At 36.7% G+C, this 23,111-nt stretch overlaps 1 protein-coding gene across 1 annotated transcript in view; it reads right to left on the bottom strand.

The window, feature by feature from the left end:
* LOC145691840 (latrophilin-like protein LAT-2) overlaps positions 1 to 23,111 on the bottom strand; it is a 324,510-nt gene that overhangs the window by 233,340 nt on the left and 68,059 nt on the right. The window contains exon 3 of the mRNA XM_081767156.1: positions 11,850 to 11,913. Within this exon, the coding sequence (XP_081623282.1) occupies positions 11,850 to 11,913 (64 nt within the window). The remainder of the gene's footprint in view (positions 1 to 11,849; positions 11,914 to 23,111) is intronic.

The following is a 23,111-nucleotide window of genomic DNA, read 5'->3' as shown; positions in this document are numbered from 1 at the left end:
TACACTTCTTGCCGCATAGGGCCAATTTCGATAAGGTGTATTTTTAAAATTAGAAGTGTTCCAAATGTAGGCACCACCCAGATAAATTCTAAGGTATAACCATTCTTTCTGTTCTAACTAAATTAAAGACGTGATCCTACTCCTAGTAATCCTGAGACCTAGTCTATGAAATACATTCCTAATTTTTAAAACTTCAATCCAAGACATTGGTATTGCCAGAGGTCTGGAAAAGGATCATATTGCCAAAAAAATTAACCCCCTTTCCTTGCTTCCAAGTGATCAATATTTGATTGTAGCTATCTTTTCTTATCATCAGATGAAAACCAAATCACCTCTACACAAAAAACCGAATTTAAACTATGAGTAATGACATGGGTAAGTACATCTCTGTCTAATGTTAACTACTCCAGATATTTACGTACGTACCACTTGTCCAAAGCATCTCTAGATTATGATACACACCCTCTCCATTGTTTACCATGGGACAATAAACCTTGCCGAATTTTGACAATTCCCAAATTTTAATGCTAGAACCACTGGCCAAATGCACCTCTGAGTCATACCTCTTCTCCTACCAAAATATATTTCCTTGACCTTTTGACCTCCAAAGTTTTTTTAAACAATTATCCACCTAACCTCCTCCCAAATTTTAGGCTCTAGACGAAATTGTTTGCTGACTGGGCATCCTGAACGTTGATCTGTATTAGTATGGTAAATCTCTCTTGTTATTTTTAGCTATGATAATTAAGTTGCTGTTTCCAATTAATAAATGTACATTCAAAATGTTATTGTAAATGTGCAGAATATAATATTGCAAACTACTGGGTATTTACAGGTGATAATGAGTGACTCAGTTAATAATTCAATATCGTAGCTAAAAGTGTTTCATATGTATTCTCAAATCATCACTCTTCCTAGGTACGCACTATAAAGTCATTACAATGAGAAATTTTATATTTAATAAGTTTATAAATTAAATTTAGTTTCAAATAGGTGATTGCTGGCGCATTATGCCTATACGAAACCTAAATTCGTTTCGTTGCGTGAGTAGATTGTTGTGTTTTGGAAGGTTAGTAGTTGGCTTGTGATATTTTTTATACAAATTAATCAATAATTCATATTCTCTTATTACATAAACGCAAACTATTTATTTCTTTTATTCATTCTTCCCCATTGGTCTGGCGGTTAGTGACTGTGTCTTTGCTGCATGTGGCCCTGGGTTAAATTCTAGGTAGGAGATCATTGAATAGATTACGATGTTGCAATTCTACCTTAGGCTGTAGGTCCATGTCTTATAAGGACTCCGCGCTGGAAAGAGAACTTCAAGAAATAAACCACTTGTATTCAGGCACGTAGCCAGGATTTCGTGAAGGGGGGGGGTCCGTGACATAAAATACTGTGGTCGTCACAAAAGGGGCCCAATCACTCTAAACTATTTTACTGGAACATATATTGGTTCGTTTAGCCAGAATTTCGTAACGGGGGGGGGGGGACATGAAATTCTGAAGGCCCAGGAGCTCGATCAATCTAAACTACTTTACTATCAACATATATTGGTTTGTTAGGACAATAAAATGAGGATATGTTGGGAAGTATTTTAATAACAAACTATGAAGAAATTTCGAGCAAAATAATAAAAAAAAAGTATTGAAAAAGATTTTGCAATATTTACGTCCTTCTCCTGTTTATTCAAACATAACAATTTTCCTTTCGTTATGACCTCAATTATTATAAAAAGTACATACCGAATACTGTCTTGTAAACTATCTTCTAATATAAATAAAATAAAGAGTTTGTGTGTTTTTCTGTCTGTCTGTCTGTCTGTCTGTCTGTCTGCGGCCTGGGCTCCAGACGAGTGGACCGAGAGTTACCAAATTTTGGTCAGGGGTGCCTTGGTCCAGGCTCCAGATCAAGACGAAGCGTTTTTTTTTTTTTTAATTTCGAAACAATGGGGTCTCAGGAGAGCGTTTACCGGAACCGGCTTGGGAACCAGACAAATTGACCGAGAGTTACCAAATTTTAGTCACGAATACCTTGGTCCAGGCTCAAGACCAGAGTTAAACGTTTTTGTCGAAATTCGAACCAGGGGGGTCTCAGAGGGACGTTTACCGGGACATATAAAAGTAGTAGAAAATAACCGATATTTATTTATTTAACAATCACCAGATACAGCTCAGAGGCCGTTTTATATTGAATATCCAACAACATTAACAATGGAAAGGATTTGGGAAGGTATCGGCCAGGGCCTGTTTAGTAGGTGCCATCCCGTCATTTGCCTGGTAGGACTGAGGAAAAACCGTGGAAAAACTCAGGATTGTAGGCAGCGGGATTCGAAGCCACGACCTCCCGAATGCGAAGCCAACGCTCTACCACTTGAGCTATTAGTGTCGAATTCATATTTTCGCGGTCGCTGAAATCAATGGTAAAACTCCAGTCGCATTAACTTCCAAATTCACGCTATTCGGCTCCGGGCCGGGGGTCACCGGAGGGGGATGAGATACCAAGACATATAAAAGTAATCCAAAATGACCGATATTAGTGTCAAATCCATAGTTTTCGCGGTCGCTGAAATCAATGGTGACACTTCCATTAGCGATGACTTGCAAGTATGCGGGCCGGGAGTCAGCGGGAGGTGGATACCGAGACAAGTAAAATATAGCCCAAAATGACCGATATTAGTATCAAATCCATAGTTTTCACGGTCGCTGAGATCAAGGGTGATACTCCCACAGGCGTTGACTTCCAAATACAGCCCCTGTGCGAAACATGTGTATATTCAACTAATTTTACAATATATGCGTTCCTTTCTCTGTTGAATCAAATGCTAACAGAACTTACTTTCAACATAATTTTTTGTTTTTATTATTCCGTCAACTACTGTCGGTTCCAAATGACAGGTTAAAGGAGCAACAGAAAATTGTTCTTGAAATAACATGTTTGATACTGCAAGGATGCGATGAAGGAAAGTTATGATCAAAAATGTCCACGGTGTTACACAACGGCACTTATGCTTTCGAAAGCTTGAAATCTCCCTGACTAGTAGCAGGAATTCTGAGAATTCCATAACTTTTCTTAAAATATCAAATTCCCTGACTCTTCCAGAATACCTCGCTTACCTCGCCACCATATTGCAAGTAATACAAATCTCCTCATAAGAAAGAGTAAGCAAAAGCTTCCTGTAGTTTTCTTTTTAATTTTTAACGCTGATCCTTCTTTTTGTCATTTCATTTTGTTTTAACCTTCCTTAATTTTTTCATTTCTGGTCTCGAAGGGGGGGGTCCGGACCCCCCGGACCCCCCCCTTGGCTACGTGCCTGCTTGTATTATGCGTGAATTATAGCCTTATATTCCCAAAGTTGTACCACTTCTACTCAAGAATTTCTTATGTTGATACTCAAGGAATTTCATTGTCTGTACTTATAGTTTCCTATTTGTGCCTCACAGTAAATCAAATCCTTGCACAGGGGATGAAAGGGCAGCGAGAATTAAAACAACGATGACCAATATCCATTGTCAGAATCAGAACTCCCTACTCTGCCGTTTGTTCTTGCTCCCTTCTCATGAGAATGCAATTTATTGCCCCAGCTCAACGATGTCTTCGTTATTTTGTCTCGTTTCTACCTCTTCCCTCCCATTTCCACTTCTACCATTGAACAATTCCTCATCTTTTCTTTCCTCACACCATAGCAGTAGCGAAAGCAAACGAACGGAGCCAGTCCCTGGACAAAATGAAAAATATATAATACCATAGACCAATTGAACTGTGACCATCCTCTTCTGCTATCTCACGCTTTCTTGACCTCTCTAGTGTCTTGAAGAAATCCCACTTTCCCCAGCGAAATATTTTTGATTTTATTTCATCCTTTTGCTTTTGCTAGGCGGAGGGCAAAGCTCAAGAATACAGAGGATAGATCTCAATAAAAATATGTGAACGAATTTTCAATGGGACTCTTTATCATATGAGATACGAAATATGTAATTTTATATCAAATAGTATATTAATGGATTACGTAAGCAACAACTTCGATATTTGTAGAGAAGGTATCATATACGTTACCCTTGGAAGTATTGTAGTTTGATATTTCCTATGTCTGTAAAACTATTTTGTATATTTACTAGGGTGGGCCGAAAACGGCCGAAAAAAATTTTTTTTAGAAAATTAAGATTGAGTACCGTGCAAAAGTTGTATAATGTTATATTATGTTTCCTCACCAAAACAGAGCCGGATTAAAAAATATTTAACCGGGCCCCGAGGGCCCCAAAGAACGTTAATTTTCAAAAAAATAGTTGCGAGTAGTGAAAATATTATTGAAATATATTTTTTAGAAAGTTAAGTTTGAGTACCATGCAAAAGTTGTATAATATTACGTTAGGTTTCTTCACCAAAATAGAGCCGGATAAAAATATATTTAACCGGGCCCCGGGGGCCCGAAAGAACGCTAATTTTTTTAAAAAAAGGTAGCCAGCAATGAAAATATTATTAAAATATATTTTTAGAAAGTCAAGTTTCAGTACCGTTCAAAAGTTGTATAATGTTATATTATGTTTCCTCACCAAAACAGAGCAGGATTAAAAGATATTTAACCGGGCCCCAGGGGCCCCAAAGAACGTTAATTTTGAAAACAAAAAAGTTATGAGTAGTGAAAATATTATTGAAATATATTTTTTAGAAAGTTAAGCTTGAGTATCATGCAAAAGTTGTATAATATTATGTTTCTTCACTAAAATAGAGCCGGATAAAAAGATATTTAACCGGGCCCCGGGGGCCCGAAAGAACGTTAATTTTGAAAAAGAAAGTAGCCAGCAATGAAAATATTATTAAAATATATTTTTAGAAAGTTAAGATTCAGTACCGTGCAAAAGTTGTATAATGTTATATTATGTTTCCTCACCAATACAGAGCCGGATTAAAAGATATTTAACCGGGCCCCGGGGTCCCCAAAGAACGTTAATTTTGAAAAAAAAAAAATTTGTGAATAGTGAAAATATTATTGAAATATATTTTTTTAGAAAGTTAAGTTTGAGTACCGTGCAAAATTTATAATGTCATGTTTTCTCGCCAAAACAGAGCCGGATAAAAATATATTTAACCGGGCCCCGGGAGCCCAAAAGAACGTTAATGCTCAAAAAAATATGGTTGTGAGTAGTGAAAATATTATTAAAATATTTGTTTTCAGAAAATTAAGTTTGAGTACCGTGCAAAAGTTGTATAATGCTATGTTTCTTCCTCAAAACAGAGGCAGATAAAAATATTTCAAAAGGCCCTGCGGGTCCGAAAAGTGTTATTTTTTAAAAAATATATATATATACCATTATTTTAAGTATGTATAGAAAATTGGTTAAGATTCCTAATACTTTAACTTGACCCCAGGATTTTAAATGTTCTGATCTGATGTGCAGCTCTTCGCCTGATTGGTGTTTAGTAGATATAATAGTACGGACACAAATACATAAGGTAAGGTTGAAAAATTGACCAACAAACACCAAACCAGCGCAGAACTCACCACGTGAAGATGGCTACACAGCGAGTTCCTCACACCCACCCTCCTCTTACTTAAAGCTCCTTAGCTGAATCTTGGAACAAAATATTGAGATTTATGTCCGAACCTTGGTAGATACTTTCGTGCTTCCAGTTTTGCGAGAATATAACCGTCTCGTGCAACACTACCGCATACTTCTGAAGAAGATTCTGTTACTACCTTTAGACACTTCTCCAAAGCCTGTGTGTGGAAGGGGAACGTGACAAACTGAAACCTCCTCTTTTCCACAATCATTTCGATTGTTTCTTCTATTGATACGTTAGCCGAAATTGGAGGTTTCGTTACTATTACTTCTGACCAATCGGTCAAATCGATATAATCCGCATATTCTTCAGTGCTTTGCCTACTGCAATTGTCAGTTAGAACTATAGTGTGGTATTTTCGGCCATCAAAATAGAGACCCTTAAAATTAGTAGCTTTACACTGTAGACGGTTTCTTTTTTATTTTCTTTTTTGCTAGTTTCGTACGGATTTTGTTTTTATCTACTACCTTGTCTTAGTTAGTTTTGTTCAGTAAATTCATATCTTCTAAAACAGCGAATACAATTTTAGCAGCCGACCTATTCGATATATCTGTTAAATCTTTTGCGGTACTCATTTGTTTAGGGATCACGTTTGTTTATTTAGGTTTACTTTAGATTTTATTCCCTAAACGATAGCTCCATGCGAACTCTTCATCGTCTGAATTCGGGGTGGAAGCGCTTAATGTATGTTCCAAGTACGGGATTGAGGCTAATGATTGTAACCCTCTTGTAATTGGTACCGCAGCATCATAATCGATCTGTGTGTCATGCTTTCTTTTGAGCCTATGGGTTTCTGCTTCATCTACATTGCAAGTCGTCATTTGTCTCTGATTTCTCTGATCTAATATAAGCTCCCACTCCAAAAGCGGTACATAATTTGATTTACAACACTTACAGGTTAATCTATCGCAGCATTTGCAAGAGAAAATATCACATAACTTCTGAGCACCGTTCTTAAATTTCTTTAATTTGGCTCTTAATGGGTATATCTCATTTCTTAATGGGGTTAATGATCGTTTTGCATTTTGAGTTGTAATTCAAAATCATATGCTTAATTCGAAGACAAGACAATACAGGAAGAGAGGCTCGCAGCCATATTGTTTTTAGTTTATTTGAATTCAGCAATGTAAGCGCAGCCTTCGGAAAGCCAGTGTTATGCATTTTGCATCCAAATGCGAAAAAGTGATATTCTCTTAAAGTTTGAGCGTTCTGAGGTGGGCTCAACACAAAGGTTTTTCGTGTGTTAATATGGTAGTTATGAAAGTTAGTTAAGCTCTTAATAGTTATTTGCGTATATTGAAACCATGTGTTTCATGTTTTATGTATTAATAGTATTGTCTGGTAAAATGTTCTTATTACCTAAAACCATTTTATTTGAACAAAAAATTAGGAACTTTAGGGCCACGGGGGCCCGGTTAAATATTGTTTTAAAATCAACATATTTGACATGGCTTCATTTCGTACCAATACACAACTTTTGATAACTACTCAATCCTGAATATCTGAAAAAATTTTTTTCGGCCCACCCTAATATTTACCCTGTCTCTGTCTGTTCGCCTATCCGTTCGGGAGACAAACAATCTCAAAAAGTACTTAATGGACCACCATCAATTTTTCACAGTATAGTAAGATTCGTTTTTTTGGGGGGGGGGGTTGATTTACCGGCCTAAGCATATATGCCACGGTTTCTCTTAATCTTCAGTACAAACCCGATGTGGTACAAATTAACCACTTCCAGTTTTAACATTGATTGCTATCGAATAAAAATTTTAATAGATAGTGAGAGGCAGTTTTCTGCTATCAATTAATCGCCCCAAGAATATACGAGGGTAGTTCAATAATTATTGTCCCTCCTACTATTTTTCCAAAAAAGTCTCCTTTCATAGTAATGCACTTCTTCCACCTATGCTGTAAAGCTACTATGCCAGCTTCAAAGAAAGTCTCTGTCTGAGCCGTGAGCCATTCCTACGAAGCTTCAATATCAGCTGCATTTGAGTGAAACTTCTTCCCCTTGAAGTGCTTCTTCAACTTTGGGAACAAATGAAAGTCACTAGGGGTGAGGTGGGGTAAGTAGGGAGGATATTCCAACACATCATTACCAGCAGCGTGGATTGCGGGACCAGTAAGATGGCTTTTGTGGGCCGGAACATTATCTTGGTGGAACACCACGGTTCGCTGCAACATCCCGCGCAGTTTTTCCTTGATTACTTCGCTTAACTTAGGGATTAGGGCTGCATAATAGGCCCCCGAATAGTGTGTCCATCCTCCAGGTAGTCAATAAGGAGCACACAATTCGCATCCAAAAAATTGTGGCCATAGCCTTGCGTGCTGATGCTTGCACCTTGAACTTGCGTGGGGAAGGCGAATTGCTGTGCCGCCACTCTATACTCTGTCGTTTGGACTCGAGATCATAGTGATGGAGCCACGTCTCATCCACTGTCACAAATCTATCACAGAACATTTTCAGGTCTGTCCCCATAACCTCCAAACCAGCCCTTGAAAATCGAACTCTGTCTTTCTGATTTTCAGGAGATAACATTTTGGGTATCTATCGCGCTGACACCTTTCTGATTCCCAACTGTTCATGCACAATGGTTTCCACTGAGCCTACAGAGATGTGCATGATGTCTGATAACTGTTGCACCGTGATTCGTCTGTTTGCTATAATCGTATCATGGATAGCATCAATGTTTCCTGGGGTGCATGCTGTTGTTGGAGGACCAGCACCAGGGGCCTGTTGACAGCTTTCCCTGCCACAACGGAAGCCGCAGAACCAGTTCTTTACCACCTGGTAGGAAGGAACCACACACTGATCATGTCCTCATGAATCTCCTTTGGGCTTAACCACTTTTTCTGGAGGTACTTGATGACAGCTCGTTGTTCGGTTTTCTCCATTTTTCAAGCTAGGTGCCACCTCTCACACCTGAAACGACAAAAAAAGAATACTAATATAGCAGTTATGGTTCTGAAATTTAGCATATAGGCATCTAAGACATTAGGCTACAATATCCTCCATCAGCCATCCCAGCTCAAGTATTTTAAATATGCATGGGAAAATAATTATTGAACCTCCCTCGTATTCTATCTTTAGCAGAATCAAAATCTACTATCACTTCCGGTTACAATATTAATTAAAAGCGCACATACAAACTCTTTTACACGGTGTATACGTGACACACCTACTTCTTCTTCAAGATGTTACTGACATAATGTGTTTTTCAGTTCTCTAATAATAAATGAAGTGAATTTTCTGGTCTTTCTAGTCTTCGTAATAGCATTGCATTGGAGGCACGGTGTCTCAGCGATAGAGCACCTGCCTGTGGTGAATGGGGTCCCTGGTTCGATCCCCAAGTAAGTTTCTAATGGACAACATCGTACCTGTAGGTTTTCATGGGATACTTCCGTTTCTTCCCACTTCCTCATTCCACCAATTTTTCCCTTATCATTCACTAGCCGTAATCGTCGTCTTGTTAGCCTAACCGTGGGACGTTAAACCGAAATATTTCATTTAATTTCATTTATAGTACTTTATCAATTCCTGAATGATTCAACAAATTTCTATTAAAAATCAACTAGTTTCTCATAAACCCTTAAGTATTTAATTACTCTGTTCCATCTATCCTTCGATGAAATTATAAATTACTAACAGTTCTGCTTCAAACTTTGGATACTAGAAAATCAGTATTTCTTAATATTATGATGAAATTTTATGTACTTCAAGAAACTTTACTTCCGAAAATAAAATTGTCCGAGCATATTTAAATAATGTGGGTTCTAAACTATCTTTCATTAAAACAGTTTCTCACTAGAAGTAATTTCATTTTTTGTACTTTTCTACTTAAATTGTATTTCGCCTTCATGTTCAATTTTGATTTTCTTTTTCGTGTTCAAACGAAGGTAAGATTTGTACTTCGGATAATTTGAACAGTAAGTTTTAGGACTGTTAACTACCAGCAATAAACTTATTGTTAAAAAGGTAAGAAATCTTAATATCTAGCCTTTACACTCGTTAAGCTCAGAGGTTAGCTAATTTCAAAATAATTCAACAACTGATATTGCAATAATATTTTAGAGATTTGATATTAAATTTCCTAAACGGATGTAGTAAACTCCAAGTTGCTAAGCTCTCTAGCAGTAGCGATTATACTCTTATAATTTGATACTCAAGATAATGAAAGTAAATTAGTTTAACAAAGCACTGAAGTACGTTTGCGAGAAGTGTCCAATGATGTAATTATGTAATTTCGCTCTCTTGAGAGCGATACAGTGTGGTGGGGAACGTCCTGTACTGTCAAAATTGATCTTCCATGATGGTCTGTAATTTCACCGATTCAAGTCCCAGTCATGGATCGGAGCCCACTTTAATAGTAGGTTATGCTCTTCATTTGATTGATTGATTGATTGAGGTTTAATGGGGACGTCAGCATCGAGGCTATTCGCCCCCATCACGATATATGTTCTTCATAACCTTGATCTTATATGAGGAAGTAAAAGATAAAACATAAAATGATAACGGAACTTATTAAGTTATTCCATCTAAGTTAAAGCAATCCTGCTTATCAAAAGAGAGAATTTTATCCTCCAATCTCTGAAGATAAAGGCATCAGTGCTCTTCTTTTCCATGCACGTCCAGATACTAAGCAGTGCAGTTTCTTTTTGATAGTTACCAACAATTAACCATACATTATTACTATACTCCAGCAAAAGCTGTAAAGATTCGTCGTCGGTTAGTAAACTGACCACCAGATGCAATGAAAAAATCTGTAAGTTGGTAGCTATGACAGTGACAAAAACATAAAAAAGGGAGAACATTGTGAATAAACAGTAAATACAATTTTGCCTTTCCATGAGACAGGTATATCTTCTTATCAGAAAGAGAATTGTTACGTATATTTATTTTTCTTAATTAGCTCTCATCGTTGCTCCAGAATAAGAAAATGAATAGGTCTCTTTTGTGCTATTGTCCTCCATAAGAGCAAAAGAAAAACCAAAGAAATGGTGTTTTATTTCTTTTTTTCCTTATTTACGTTAACTTTACTCTTTGACCTAAAAGCAAATTCACTTCTTCCACACAGAGAAAAATCAGTTCTCCGGACAGCGGTATATTGTACAAATATACGGTATCATCTTGCTTACTACGGAAATCAGTACGGAGCATACGTTATCCGTATGCTACATAGGCACTGCCCTTAGATGTTACATCATAACGTTGCAGGATGTCTGACATCTAACAGTTTTCCGTATATCACACGCATATACTTATGCTACATTCCTCAGCTATATGTTATACACGTCCATTTGTACGTGAGATCCTGTCCGCTTACATTGTTTCATACGGAAAGTACGTATAGATGGGATACTTATACGGGAAGTATTATAAAACATGCGTTTTTAGTTATACGTCTGCTGTATGTTAAGTCCAAAAACTACAGGAATTACGCATTAACCTACCTTTTTAACCTGCCACCTACAATTTTTTTTCTCAGTACAGAGGTGGATCTAGAAGGTAAGAACTTGGGAGCCAGCCAGAACCCAGACTATGATAGGTATACCTACTATAAACTTCAAAAAATATATAAATACTAGCTTAACATATTTTGTCACTAAGAAAACTCGGGGTCTAGGCCCCCGGCCCCGAGCTATATCCCCCACTGTTCTTCCAATGAAGATACAACATTTTGAACGTATTCTGCCATGATAATTGGGACATAATATTTCCATCGATTAGCTAAATATCGTGTTAAGCAATGTTTAATTGTTACAAAAGAGGGATGACCTTGAAAACACCGTACATTATGAGTGCCATGAACATTAAAACAATTCCACAAAGTTTTAATGCACATTTGTCTGTCTGTACCAGGAGTAGGCAATCTTTTCAGGTTTGGAGGCTATTTTTTGTTCCAGAAGTCACTTGTGGTCTAGTTGTTTGTTCCAAGTCTCGCTAAAGGAAATCATAAAACAACATCAATGGTCGATCCAGACAGTATGACATAAATCACGGCCGGCCACCATGAGCGCCCGAACGGGAGGCAGGGTGGGCCCGGGTCCTTTCCTGGCTCACGAAAATGTATACGTAATATAGAAAACCACATATATTAAATACTGAACGTAATATAACAATCATGGATATGAGCCCCTTAGAAAATTTTCTTCGGGCGCCCATGCTGGCTACTTCTCACGTCTTCCTGATCGACGCGTTAGCCACTTCACATCTATATAATCCGTGCTTGGGCTATACAAGAAAATCCTACTATATTGCAACATTAAAATGTTTTCTATCTACTTACCGCTATAACAATTATAACTGGAGCATTGAAAGTCCATATATAAACAGGGGAAGTAAGCCAACATCTGTAATAGAATAAAACCAATAAAAGAAACTGAAAATATTAAAGACATTACAAATCAATTGGTTGTCTTGAAGGATAGTCGATTTTATTTTTCCTATATTTATCAAGGCAGTATTATCATCTATACACCGTGAGCATAAAGTCCTGCCCTGATTATAAAAATGTATTACGGAATAACCGTTTGACACAATAATGTAAATTCTGGTCCGTTACATAGGTTAGTATTACAAGTTTTTTTAAGACCAATAGATGGCACTAGTGCCACCCAAGAGTGACGCAATACGTTACTTGGTGCTCGCGGGTTAGTTGGCGAAATGGCATCGAAGCAGGAGAAAGCGCAATGCGTGCTGTGGTATCACGAAAGCAAATCGCCCATCAGTAACATAAGTAATGTAAGTGATCTTTAAAAAAAACTTGTAATACTATTCTATGTAACTGACGAGTATTTACATTATTATGTCAAACGGTTCTTCTGTAATAAATATTTGTAATCAGGGCAAGACTTTATGCTCACCCTGTATTTTGATGGCTAGCAGAATTGATACGTAGAGTCAATAGACAGTATTAGATTAGGCCTAATGAAAATATTTCAAAGACTGCTCTTAAACAACTTCTGGTTTCTTGCTCAGAAAACTCTCTGGCTTCCTGAAAAACTTTGGCCTTAAATTACACTTCTAACAGTGGCGGATCCAGGGTACGTTCGAGGCTATCGCCCCCCCCCTTCCCCCAAGGAAAGGAAGCTTTTTTAAATTTTACATATAAATAAAACCCGTCCCAGAGTTTGGAGCTCTTAAAAGTAGCTCTAAGTAGCAGTATTACAACCCATGGCCCCCTCCCAGAAGTCCGTCCTGGATCCGCCTCTGACTTCTAAAGATTGAGGTCTATATAAATCGCTATCTTGTCCTCGGATTTGTCATTTTAAGTAATTTTGTATAAAACATTAGTCGAAATCGTTACCTCCTTGCGAAATAAGCTTAAAAAAATAACTGACACACAATCATAGTCAACGTCTTGCGAATAAAATTAGAAAAATAAGCACACTGCTGAACACGACTACACTTATTTAATATAAAAACACATTTACACGTGACGTTTCGATCTTCTAGCCAAGATCCTCATCAGACGTACACTGAGTGATACAAAAAACTACTCAAGAACATATACACAATACATCTGCCTTGTATTGTGTATATGTTCTTGAGTAGTTTTTTGTATCACTCAGTGTACGTCTGATGAGGATCTTGGCTAAAAGATCGAAACGTCACGTGTAAATGTGTTTTTATATTAAAGTGCAGTCTTGTTCAGCAGTGTGTTTATTTTTCTGAAAAAAATAACACAACAGTAAATAATACCAGCCAGTAAAAATGTTTAAAAACAATATTTCTACAAAATGCATTAAAGAGGAGGTATTATGTTCTGTGTACTGAAGTAAAGGAACTAAGACAAAGCATTGGGACCGGTTTATTGTAGGTCCATAAAACATTTACATAGGTTGCGGAAAAATAACACTACCAAGCATCGAGGAGTGATTCCTTATATCAAACGAAAGAAAAAGTTATATTAAACATGGATTGAAAAAGTCTCTTTTCAGAATTATAAACCTTCAAAAATGCGAAACATAAGTTTTAAAATATCCTATTTTAAAAGCTATGGGCTCTATCGCAATAAAGCTGGAGTGGTGTTGAAAGAAGACTGCTGCACTGTTCCTGTTTCCGCGTTACTTAGTTTATTCAGAGAGTTCTTTAAAACCTTTACGGTGCTAATTTCATTTTACAAAATAAATTCTATCGTCTAATTTAACACTTATCAGTACCAGTTACCCGTCAAACTGGTAACAGCGGCCCTGTGTAAACCGCAACACTGGAACAGTGGTATTGAAATATGATAACACGATTAGAGCATTGACCTGTATAGCCCAGTCAATAAAGGTTTTTGCAAGGAAAAAATTTGGGTAAAGCTGATTTTCTCCCAAGTGATAGACCACTATGAGGGGAACATTTTCCCAAAAGTCCCCGCCCCTCCCCCTGGAGCTTCTCCCCCCACGCCCCCTCAAAGTTAAAAAATGGGCGTTTTAGAAAAAAGGCCATATCTTCAAAACTAATGGACATATTGACATGTTTCTTTTTTTCTCGTAATCTGTGAAATATGTTCTACAATTTCGTATTCTTTAAAGTTTTTCATAAACCTAATGGTTTCTTGGCAATTTTAACCTAAAGTTTAAAAAATGAAAAAATCGCCCGCGCCATTTTGTTTTTCCTCTTATATTTCCTTAGTGAGTTGTGATATGGAAAAATGTTTCAAATAAATCTTAAAGAGCATAAAATTATCTTTCCAAAGATGTATATATTGTGGGGATTACTCTTAAAATTAGCCATGTAGCGAGGTAAGTTTGAAGACGAGCGGGCTCACATTTTCGCCTCAAATATCAGTCACTATGTTTCATTTCGAAAGAAAAAAATAATAACAAAGCTTTTTTTTTTCAAATAATAAACCACTGCATTGTTAGAAAAGCATTTTTGTTTAGTCCTGCCTCTCCTGTGAAGCTTTAACCCTTACTCTATCCCCATTACCATTCCAAATTTAAAAATAAGCGTTTCTGACAAACGGTATTATCTCTGAAACTATTCAACACACTGATGATTTTCACATTCTGTTTTATTCTTAAAAAGTGATAAAATTATTTTATTTTATTTCCTATTTTTTTATAAATCTAATAATTTCTAGATAAAGAAATAAACTATAAAAATTTGAAATATTTTGTTTGCTCTTCCTTTCCCTATTTTTTGCCTTGGATCTTCTCAGTCAATTAGCGTATGAAATTATATCTATAACATTTTTTATTATGTTTACATCTTAATTTTGAACATGTCCGCTATGCTTACTGCAGTATTTTCAACTTAATCTTCCGTAGCTATACAGTATACTATTTAATTTTCGGATGATGATTCTACAAGTTTTTCCTCGGAATAGAAATGTGAATTTAGGCAAGACAGCCCATACAGTGCTCACACATTGCAGAGCAATCTATTTTAGTTATTTTACATTTACAGTATTGCCTACATCCTTGCTTACACGAACATGATATTATGTACAGAAGCTCGTCTGGTGCAAATGGCTGGGATGTGGGAATAGGTCTCAATGTCTTTTTGGAGCGTCCGTTTTCTTTAATTAATTCTATTCTCCAACCCCATTCTGTGTCAGGAAGTTTATTTCCTAACCATTTCTGTACTTGCAAAAATACTCTGAGCGAATGTTCATTACACGCTTTAGAAGTTGGAGGTAGTTTGGCCAGGTCAAAGTTAGATCTTAGTGAACTTTTCTTTGTGAAAGACAAAAATCTGTGGTATCGGGCTTCATTCAAATTTGAGTATTTTCCCAAATCATACAAAGCCAAAACTAATTTTTCACCTGTAGATAATATTTCTCCTTTAGATTTTGAAATATCCAAAAACACTCTGGCCCAGTTTTGAAATTCCGGTGATTTGAGCATATCTATTACTTTTAATTTGCCCATACCATAAAAACACGATGTCGTGTCACATCCTGTAAACGCATGACAGAACAAAAATAGTTGCCGGCAATCTCCAAACTTTTCAATCAATGTTTCGATCCTGAAGTACCGTGTGTTCGGAGTCACACCACCTTTATCTTTACAGAAGTAAACAAAAGCACTTTCTTTCTGAGGAGACAAAGCAGTAAGACTACCAGGTCAGTATCAGATCCTACAACAATAACTTTAAAAGCAGTTTTCAACTGTTGAATGGCCGTCATTACAATGTCAACATCTGCGTCTTCCTCTGCTGTAATTACAGTCAATCCCCGTTTCACGAGTTCAGACCCCAGAGCCAACGATAATCTCTTCTTATTGTTTCTATTACCTAAGAACTCGTCTTTTCCCGTGGCACAGACTGTTTCGACAAAAAAAAAAAAAAAAAAAAAAAAGTCTTGTGAAGATTTTTTCGCCGCTCTCCTGTTTTGTTCTTCATTTTTCGTGGTAGGCTCACTAGGGTAACCATCAAAAACAACGATAGATTTTTGACCATATTTATTAAGAACATGTGTACAATAGTTCTCTAAGACAACTCCAAAGGTACAATTTTTTGGCCATGGCAGATGGTGAAGAAGAAACCCTCCGTCTACAATATATGTTGCATCCTTTACATCTAGTTCTTCGATGATTCCTTCTTCAAAAACTTTCATCAAGGATGATTTTGTACCTTTTCGAAGAGAAACTTCGTCAAACAGAGCTGGTGGGCGTACTGCCAATTCATATTCGAAATATGTCTTTAATTTGCTGGCGCTATCACAGGCACACAATATACGATTAAAAAGCTGTTGAGAATTGATATTGACCTCTTTTGATCTTACTCTTGCTGACTTCTGTGCTGCCTGTGTTTTCACCGTATCTTTTCTATGCAGTTTGAGTTCTTGGAAATTTCTTGGTAATTTTGTTCATGGTAGACAAACCGACATCGTATGCTTGATCACAGTTTATTGAATCATCACAAACCAACCCAGTGGCCAAAGAGACCAGTTCAACAGACAACTTTATAAAAGGATTGTGTTCTTGTAACCAAGCTGTAAACTTCTGTAAGTCTGACAAGTCTTTCTTCTTTCTGGATTCTCGTAGTTACACGTGCTGTACGCTAAACTGCATTACTCTTCCGAAAAAATCTTCTACAGCCTCATGGACTTTGAGAAAGAATGGTGTTCCAAGTACCCATTTTGAAAGAGTATTGTCAGTAATGCCACGGCCATGTGTCAGTCCTCCAACAGGTTTCATGGGTCGCATCAAATCTTGTTCTATGCACATATCAGACCACGTTCCTGGCCAGTACTTGCCTTTCCGCCTAATAGTGAAGAATCCTTTCTCCTTAAAAAGAACTAGTTCTTGATTTGTGAGTTTTGATTCAAGTTTGCACATCTCTTGTGCATACAAGTGGGCGGATTTAGCATAGGGGAGATGTCCGGCAGCATGAAAATATGGGAGAATTTGAATGGTTGTATTCATATGTAAATCCCAGTTTCCTGATCTTTCTACAAAGATAAACAACATTATAAGGTCAATGCACCTAAGGAGATTAACCCACAGCTTAATTGTTCTGCTTAAAGTTCTAATTTCCTGCAAGAAATCGTTAAATTTGCTCAAAGCTTCTTTAACAGCTGGTTCTTCTAGAACATCTTGTTCATTAAAACTCTTTTCAAGAAGATCTTTAGAAATATTTTCCAAATATGCAAGAGAGCCATTTATTCCAGGAAAACTGCTCTTCATCACTTTAACAATCGCACAAGCAGTAAGGCTATATGCTCGGACAGCTCTTGCGTATGCGTGACCATTCAACATGTGGTTCACAGTCAGTTTACCAAAAACTGTAGCCCATAGGTCTTACAAACCACTCCCCTCCATTATCTTTCCAATAGCACCCATAAAAGACATTAATAGATGGAATCCTCCTAGCCTCAGAATAATTTTTGACACTTCGCTGTTGGGATTTGCTGACGCTACAATTTCAGTCGCCTTTAAAAACAATGGTTGATCGAACGTAACAATACAGGCATGGCGTTGCTTCTGACATTGTTCTGCAGCATAACAGAGCAGAGAAAATTGTTGATGAATTGCTAGGATCCATGTTTATAAAGGGAATTACTAATATATATGTATCCTCACAATCTTCTCTTCTAATCATTACGGAGGTCATGAATCCATTCCACCCACGCTGCATATCTGCGCCTGCAATCCACAAAACATTCATTGGAAATATCGGGTGTACTGTACGACATTCAATTTCTCTGGTAACTTTCAAGTCATTAAAATCTTCCACAAAAATATTGGAGAGCCCACTACGGTGACTTTTTTTGGCATACGAAAGAATACGAATAGTTTCAGGATTAAATGCTCCCAACGGAGTTCGCTTCACCTCCACTTCTGTTTTAACACATTTACTTAGTGTTATGCATTTTATCCCTCCATGATATTTGAGGCGAAAATTTCAGCCCGCTCGTCTTCAAACTTACCTCGCTACATGGCTAGTTTTAAGAGTAACCCCCACAATATATACACCGTTGGAAAGATAATTTTATGATCTGTAAGATTTATTTGAAACATTTTTCCATATCACAACTCACTAAGGAAATACAAGAGGAAAAACAAAATGGCGCGGGCGATTTTTTTCATTTTTTACTCTTTAGGTTAAAATTGCCAAGAAACTATTAAGTTTATGAAAAACTTTAAGAAACACGAAATTGTAGAGCACATTTTACAGATTACGAGAAAAAAAGAAGCATGTCAATATGTCCATTAGTTTTGAAGATATGGCCTTTTTTCTAAAACGCCCATTTTTTAACTTTGAGGGGGCGTGGGGGGAGAAGCTCCAGGGGGAGGGGCGGGGACTTTTGGGAAAATGTTCCTCTCATAGTGGTCTATCACTTGAGAGAAAATCAGCTTTACCCAAATTTTTTCCGAACTTTGATGTTTTTTGACCTTCATTGACTGGCTAGTAGTCAAATTGAGTTATATTAATATAATCGTTTTTTGCGGTGTACATGCCAACTGGTAAATTCTTCTATTGTGAAAGGAAATCGTCCCTCATTTAATTTTTAAGGTATATATTTCTCTAACTAACACTGCTACATCACAGCTAATCATTCGACTCATCATTTACTTTCTTATGGCTTAGACTAAGTTCTAAGAGGTTTGTTTCACGTATGTTTTGTTCTAAATAGGAATTAGGTGTTTTGGTGCTAAAAACTTAAGTCCAAAACCAATACACCACACAATTTTCGTTAAATGGGTCCTTGCAATCGGTAAAGTTGCACTAATGGGCGAGTATGAATCTCAGTTTGGATGTGTGTAGTTCTCTGAATGTAATGTAGTGAATGAATGTAATTTCGTACATCGGATTGTCATTTTAGATAAAATTAGATCTATTATCGATAATGGTCAAAAGAATGGTTGGAGGGTCACGGTGGCGCACTTACTTCTGATATATGGGATCCCTCGTTCAATCGCCACGCAAGTAAGTTTGTGGTGGACAACATCGTGCTCGTGGATTTTCTCTAGGTACTCCCGTTCCCTCCCACATCCTCATTAAACCAAATCTTCCATCATTGTTCACTTGCCTTAACGTATGTTAGTCTATAGTGGAAATGATCATGATCTACCATGTCTTATTTAGCTAAGTTGAAACCGTCAATATACATGTTGCAGCAGTGAACTCCATGAAATGCATCCAGCAGTGGTCAAAAAGACATGATGTCCTCAATGTTGTCAACAATGCACGCACAAATGTCGCGCTAAGGACGTTGCAGGAGGTCCAAGATTTGGAGTATAAAACTCTTTCTCTCTTTCATTCTTGCCCGATATCTCTCTGACTGACTGCTACCTTTTCTGGCTTCATCGCTTTTTGAGGGGGAGGAGACATTCAATGATGAGGCAGTGCAACACGCGGTTGAGGACTTCTTCGCATCATATACTTCAGACATCTTTCGACACAGAACCAAATCGTAAACTGAAAAAGGGTAAAAGTGTGTGGTTGCAGACGGCGATTAGGAATCGTAGTTTTAATTTTTTGATCTTTGGAAACGACGTACGGAGATGTTTTGTTTGCACCAGCTATATCTTCCAAATCAGAGCGTTCTGAAGGTCCAGATAACGCTCCTGATCCTATGACTCCAAGTTAATTTTGAGAGTTACATTAAAATCGACCAGGTGAATTTGAGTCATAAGAACCCAACATATACAATACACAACAGGTTGTATAATAATATACGAACTAGATAACACGTGTGACATCAAAACATGGTACTATACTACAACTAAATATTTGCACATTAAAACTTCTGAAAAGTTTTAGCATGTGTTTAATTATATTAATTAATAACTTTATGTAATTGTATCAAGAAATAGCCTATCAAGTTAATTGTTATAATATATTGTTCCTCTTTCTTATTTTGTTTTAGTTATCAGTATACAATAGTGCTGGCCACACGAAGAAACCATTTTTACTGTATTTATAAAAGTGCATAAATATAAGAAATACCTAATACCAGGGGTAAAATTGGATCTGAAAAGGTAAAGGGACAGTAGGTAGGAAATGACGTCACGCCGTCCCCCTGCCCATCTTTGTCCATTGTATTTTTTATGAACTGGGAGGACGCCGTACATAGTTTTTGGAGGTGGGGAGACGGCGTCTCCCCGCGTTCCCCCGCACTTTTACCCCTGCTTAATACTGGAGTTCTTTAAGAAATAGAAGGAAAAGTAGGAACTTCGGACAGTAGATGGATAGTATTGTTTCTTTCCCAACATATTTTCCATAGCCATCTTTCGAACTTCTGAAAGCGTGCTATTCTCATTAGCGAATCTCAGAACAGAGTCACATGAATGTCTGTTAACCATTATCTTGCTTGAGAAAGTATGAAGCAAGTGTGATACCGAACATGAAAATCACGTAATATGTTTATTGCAGGTTTCTTGGAAACTCCTCAGGCAAGTATTTGTAAAATTCAGGGATACCCACTTCTCTGAATCTCTGCTTTAGAGTTCAGTAGTACCGAAATTATATTGACTCTATCTGTCACTAGGTTGACACTTCCTCAGTGTCGGTGTGAAGAAGGAACACAAAATAGGGAGAGCTCAGTTTCGATAGATCTGATATCGCAGAACCTTTGTTAGAATTTAGTGTTGAAACGGTGAAGCTTCTCAGCACACGTAGTGTACAAAACAGGCTCCCCTTGAATTTGTTTTGTCCTCACTACGAGTTAGGAAGTGTGTACTCATTGTCTTATTAATACAACATATCTCATGAAGTAATTGTATATTGCCTTAATTATGTAATGTTTTAGTGAGATTTTGTTCTTAAGTTGTAAGAAAATCATATATATATATATATATATATATATATATATATATATATATATATATATATATATATATATAGATAGATAGATAGATAGATAGATAGATAGATAGATAGATAGATAGATAGATAGATATTATTTTCGTGGAATGAACCGAGAGCCGCAGACAAATTAGTCAAGGGTCGCATGTGGCCCGCAAGTAAGGAATTTGACATGTTTGTTCTACGTTCTTCAACACAGAAAAATACTCAAAAATGTAAAATTACCATGTTTTAGAGCTAGTTTCTTCCGTACCGGAGGATTGTCAAACACGGAAATCCAAGTAAGTGTGGATATTAGTTGCTGTGTAATTCCTTAAGTATTGCGATAGGACCAACGGTTTTCAAACCAGATATTTTAAAACATGATATTTCGTATTCTCAGTGGTTTATTGTTCAGAACGAAGGCGGGTTTTGCCCCAGCTTTGTTAAATGTTTTTCTTCCATTTGATATAAGGAATAACCTCCCAGAGTTCCATCGTCGAATTTTCAAACATATTTTATAATGAAAAGTATTTATGACTCATGTTCAACAGATTCACTTAATTCATATTGGCTGTCTCCGCTCATGATCCATCTTAAGTAAAGATTTCTTTCTTTTTTTCGTTTCAGAAATACGTACAAAATTTGACTATTATTGATATAGTCAATACTATTAGATATTCGCTTTGTAATGCATATATATATATATATATATATATATATATATATATATATATATATATATATATATATATATATAGAGAGAGAGAGAGAGAGAGAGAGAGAGAGAGAGAGAGAGACAGTAGTAATACACTCAGTGAGATTTATTTTCCGAATTCTACTTTTTTCAGTGAAAATATTAACATTTCCATACCACTTTTTCATATTTCCACTTTAACGTGTGTGTAATGGTCAATTCTGAATGTTCCATTCGTACATAGTTCTCCAAGAATGAGAAATATTTTATAGCTCATCCCCATAAAGGAACAAAAAAAGCCGGAGCCAACATTTCATATGTATTACTAACAATACCTGATATGCTAACGAAAAAAAAAAAAGTTGGCATGAAAGTTCACAATAATTGCGTATACGTCGTAAATATACGTGAGGGGAAGGAAAGAGTGAAAGGGAGGAAGATTTTGTGCCTTTGTGTAAATACGTATGCAGAGAGTGAAAACAAAAATAAATAAATAAATACAAAAAGTACACACACACACATAGATGCATACAAAAAACGTTATCGTGTTGGTGGCAGCTTTGTTGGTTTAGCCCTCACACAAAACAAGCTGAGATAACTTAAGTGCGTCAATGAATTACGACCCAGAGAGTGTTTAACGAGAAGTAGGGGAACGAAACCAAACAAAAGGTAAAAATGGTACCAAAATGCTTCATTTCTGCGTTCAAAGTCTGTCACTTTTTCCCCTTTCCATCCATTTCATTTTTCATGTTTTTTAAAACATTGGCTAAAATTCATTCATACTGCATAGTTTTATTTTATGAATACGATAACACAGAACAATATTCCATACACATATGCAAATATATGGTCCTATGTATATAGGGTGTACCACCGAAACGTAAATAAATATTTCTTAGTAATATACATGTGACTTGATAGTAAATGAGGCTAGTGCATTTGACTAGTGGGAGAAAGTTCAAAAAGTTCATATGGCCATTTGAGCAAAAACCGTCCTGGTTTTCGAAGACATACCATAATATTAGTTACTAAGATAGATCTCTTAAATATTGTGTTATAAAAGAGAGAGAAACAAACACATCCATACGCAAGAAGATACCTGAGAACATGTAAGACAGTACAACGAAACATAACAGGGGAAAAAACAAGTTGTCACTAACGCTGAAGGCCATATTACTCGATTTTTCTGTTTTCCAACAGCACTTGGATATCTACTAGTACCTACTGACTCAATATAGACCTACATATCTACTGGATGTTTTCCAGTTGCATTACTGTAGACAAATTTGTCAGTATTTTCGAATGAAGGTTGAACAGATGTCCTTGTTAAAATTGACTTAGCTACCCCTGTTAAAATTGACAGTCTCAACCATTTTTTTAAGGACACAAAAGAGATACAGCAAAAAACCCAAGACAAGCTCGTTTAGACTAAGGATCCGCAGAAAATTAATCCTGTCCGTCATCAAAGACCCTTTATAACTTAACACGATAATGTTTGTCTCTGCCTAGCAAGTTATCGGTCAAGTAGCTGCACTCAGACGTTTATATACTGAATATTTAGGGTAGATACTGTTGCAGATTAATGAATAGGGCAGATATCCAAATACACTAATGACGCCTGTCTTC

Source organism: Thermobia domestica, chromosome 8, assembly GCF_964235325.1.
Source record: "Thermobia domestica chromosome 8, izTheDome1.hap1.1, whole genome shotgun sequence".
Lineage (NCBI taxonomy): Eukaryota > Metazoa > Arthropoda > Insecta > Zygentoma > Lepismatidae > Thermobia > Thermobia domestica.
The sequence above is the reverse complement of the archived record's forward strand: the minus strand, read 5'-3'. Positions and strand labels throughout refer to the sequence as shown.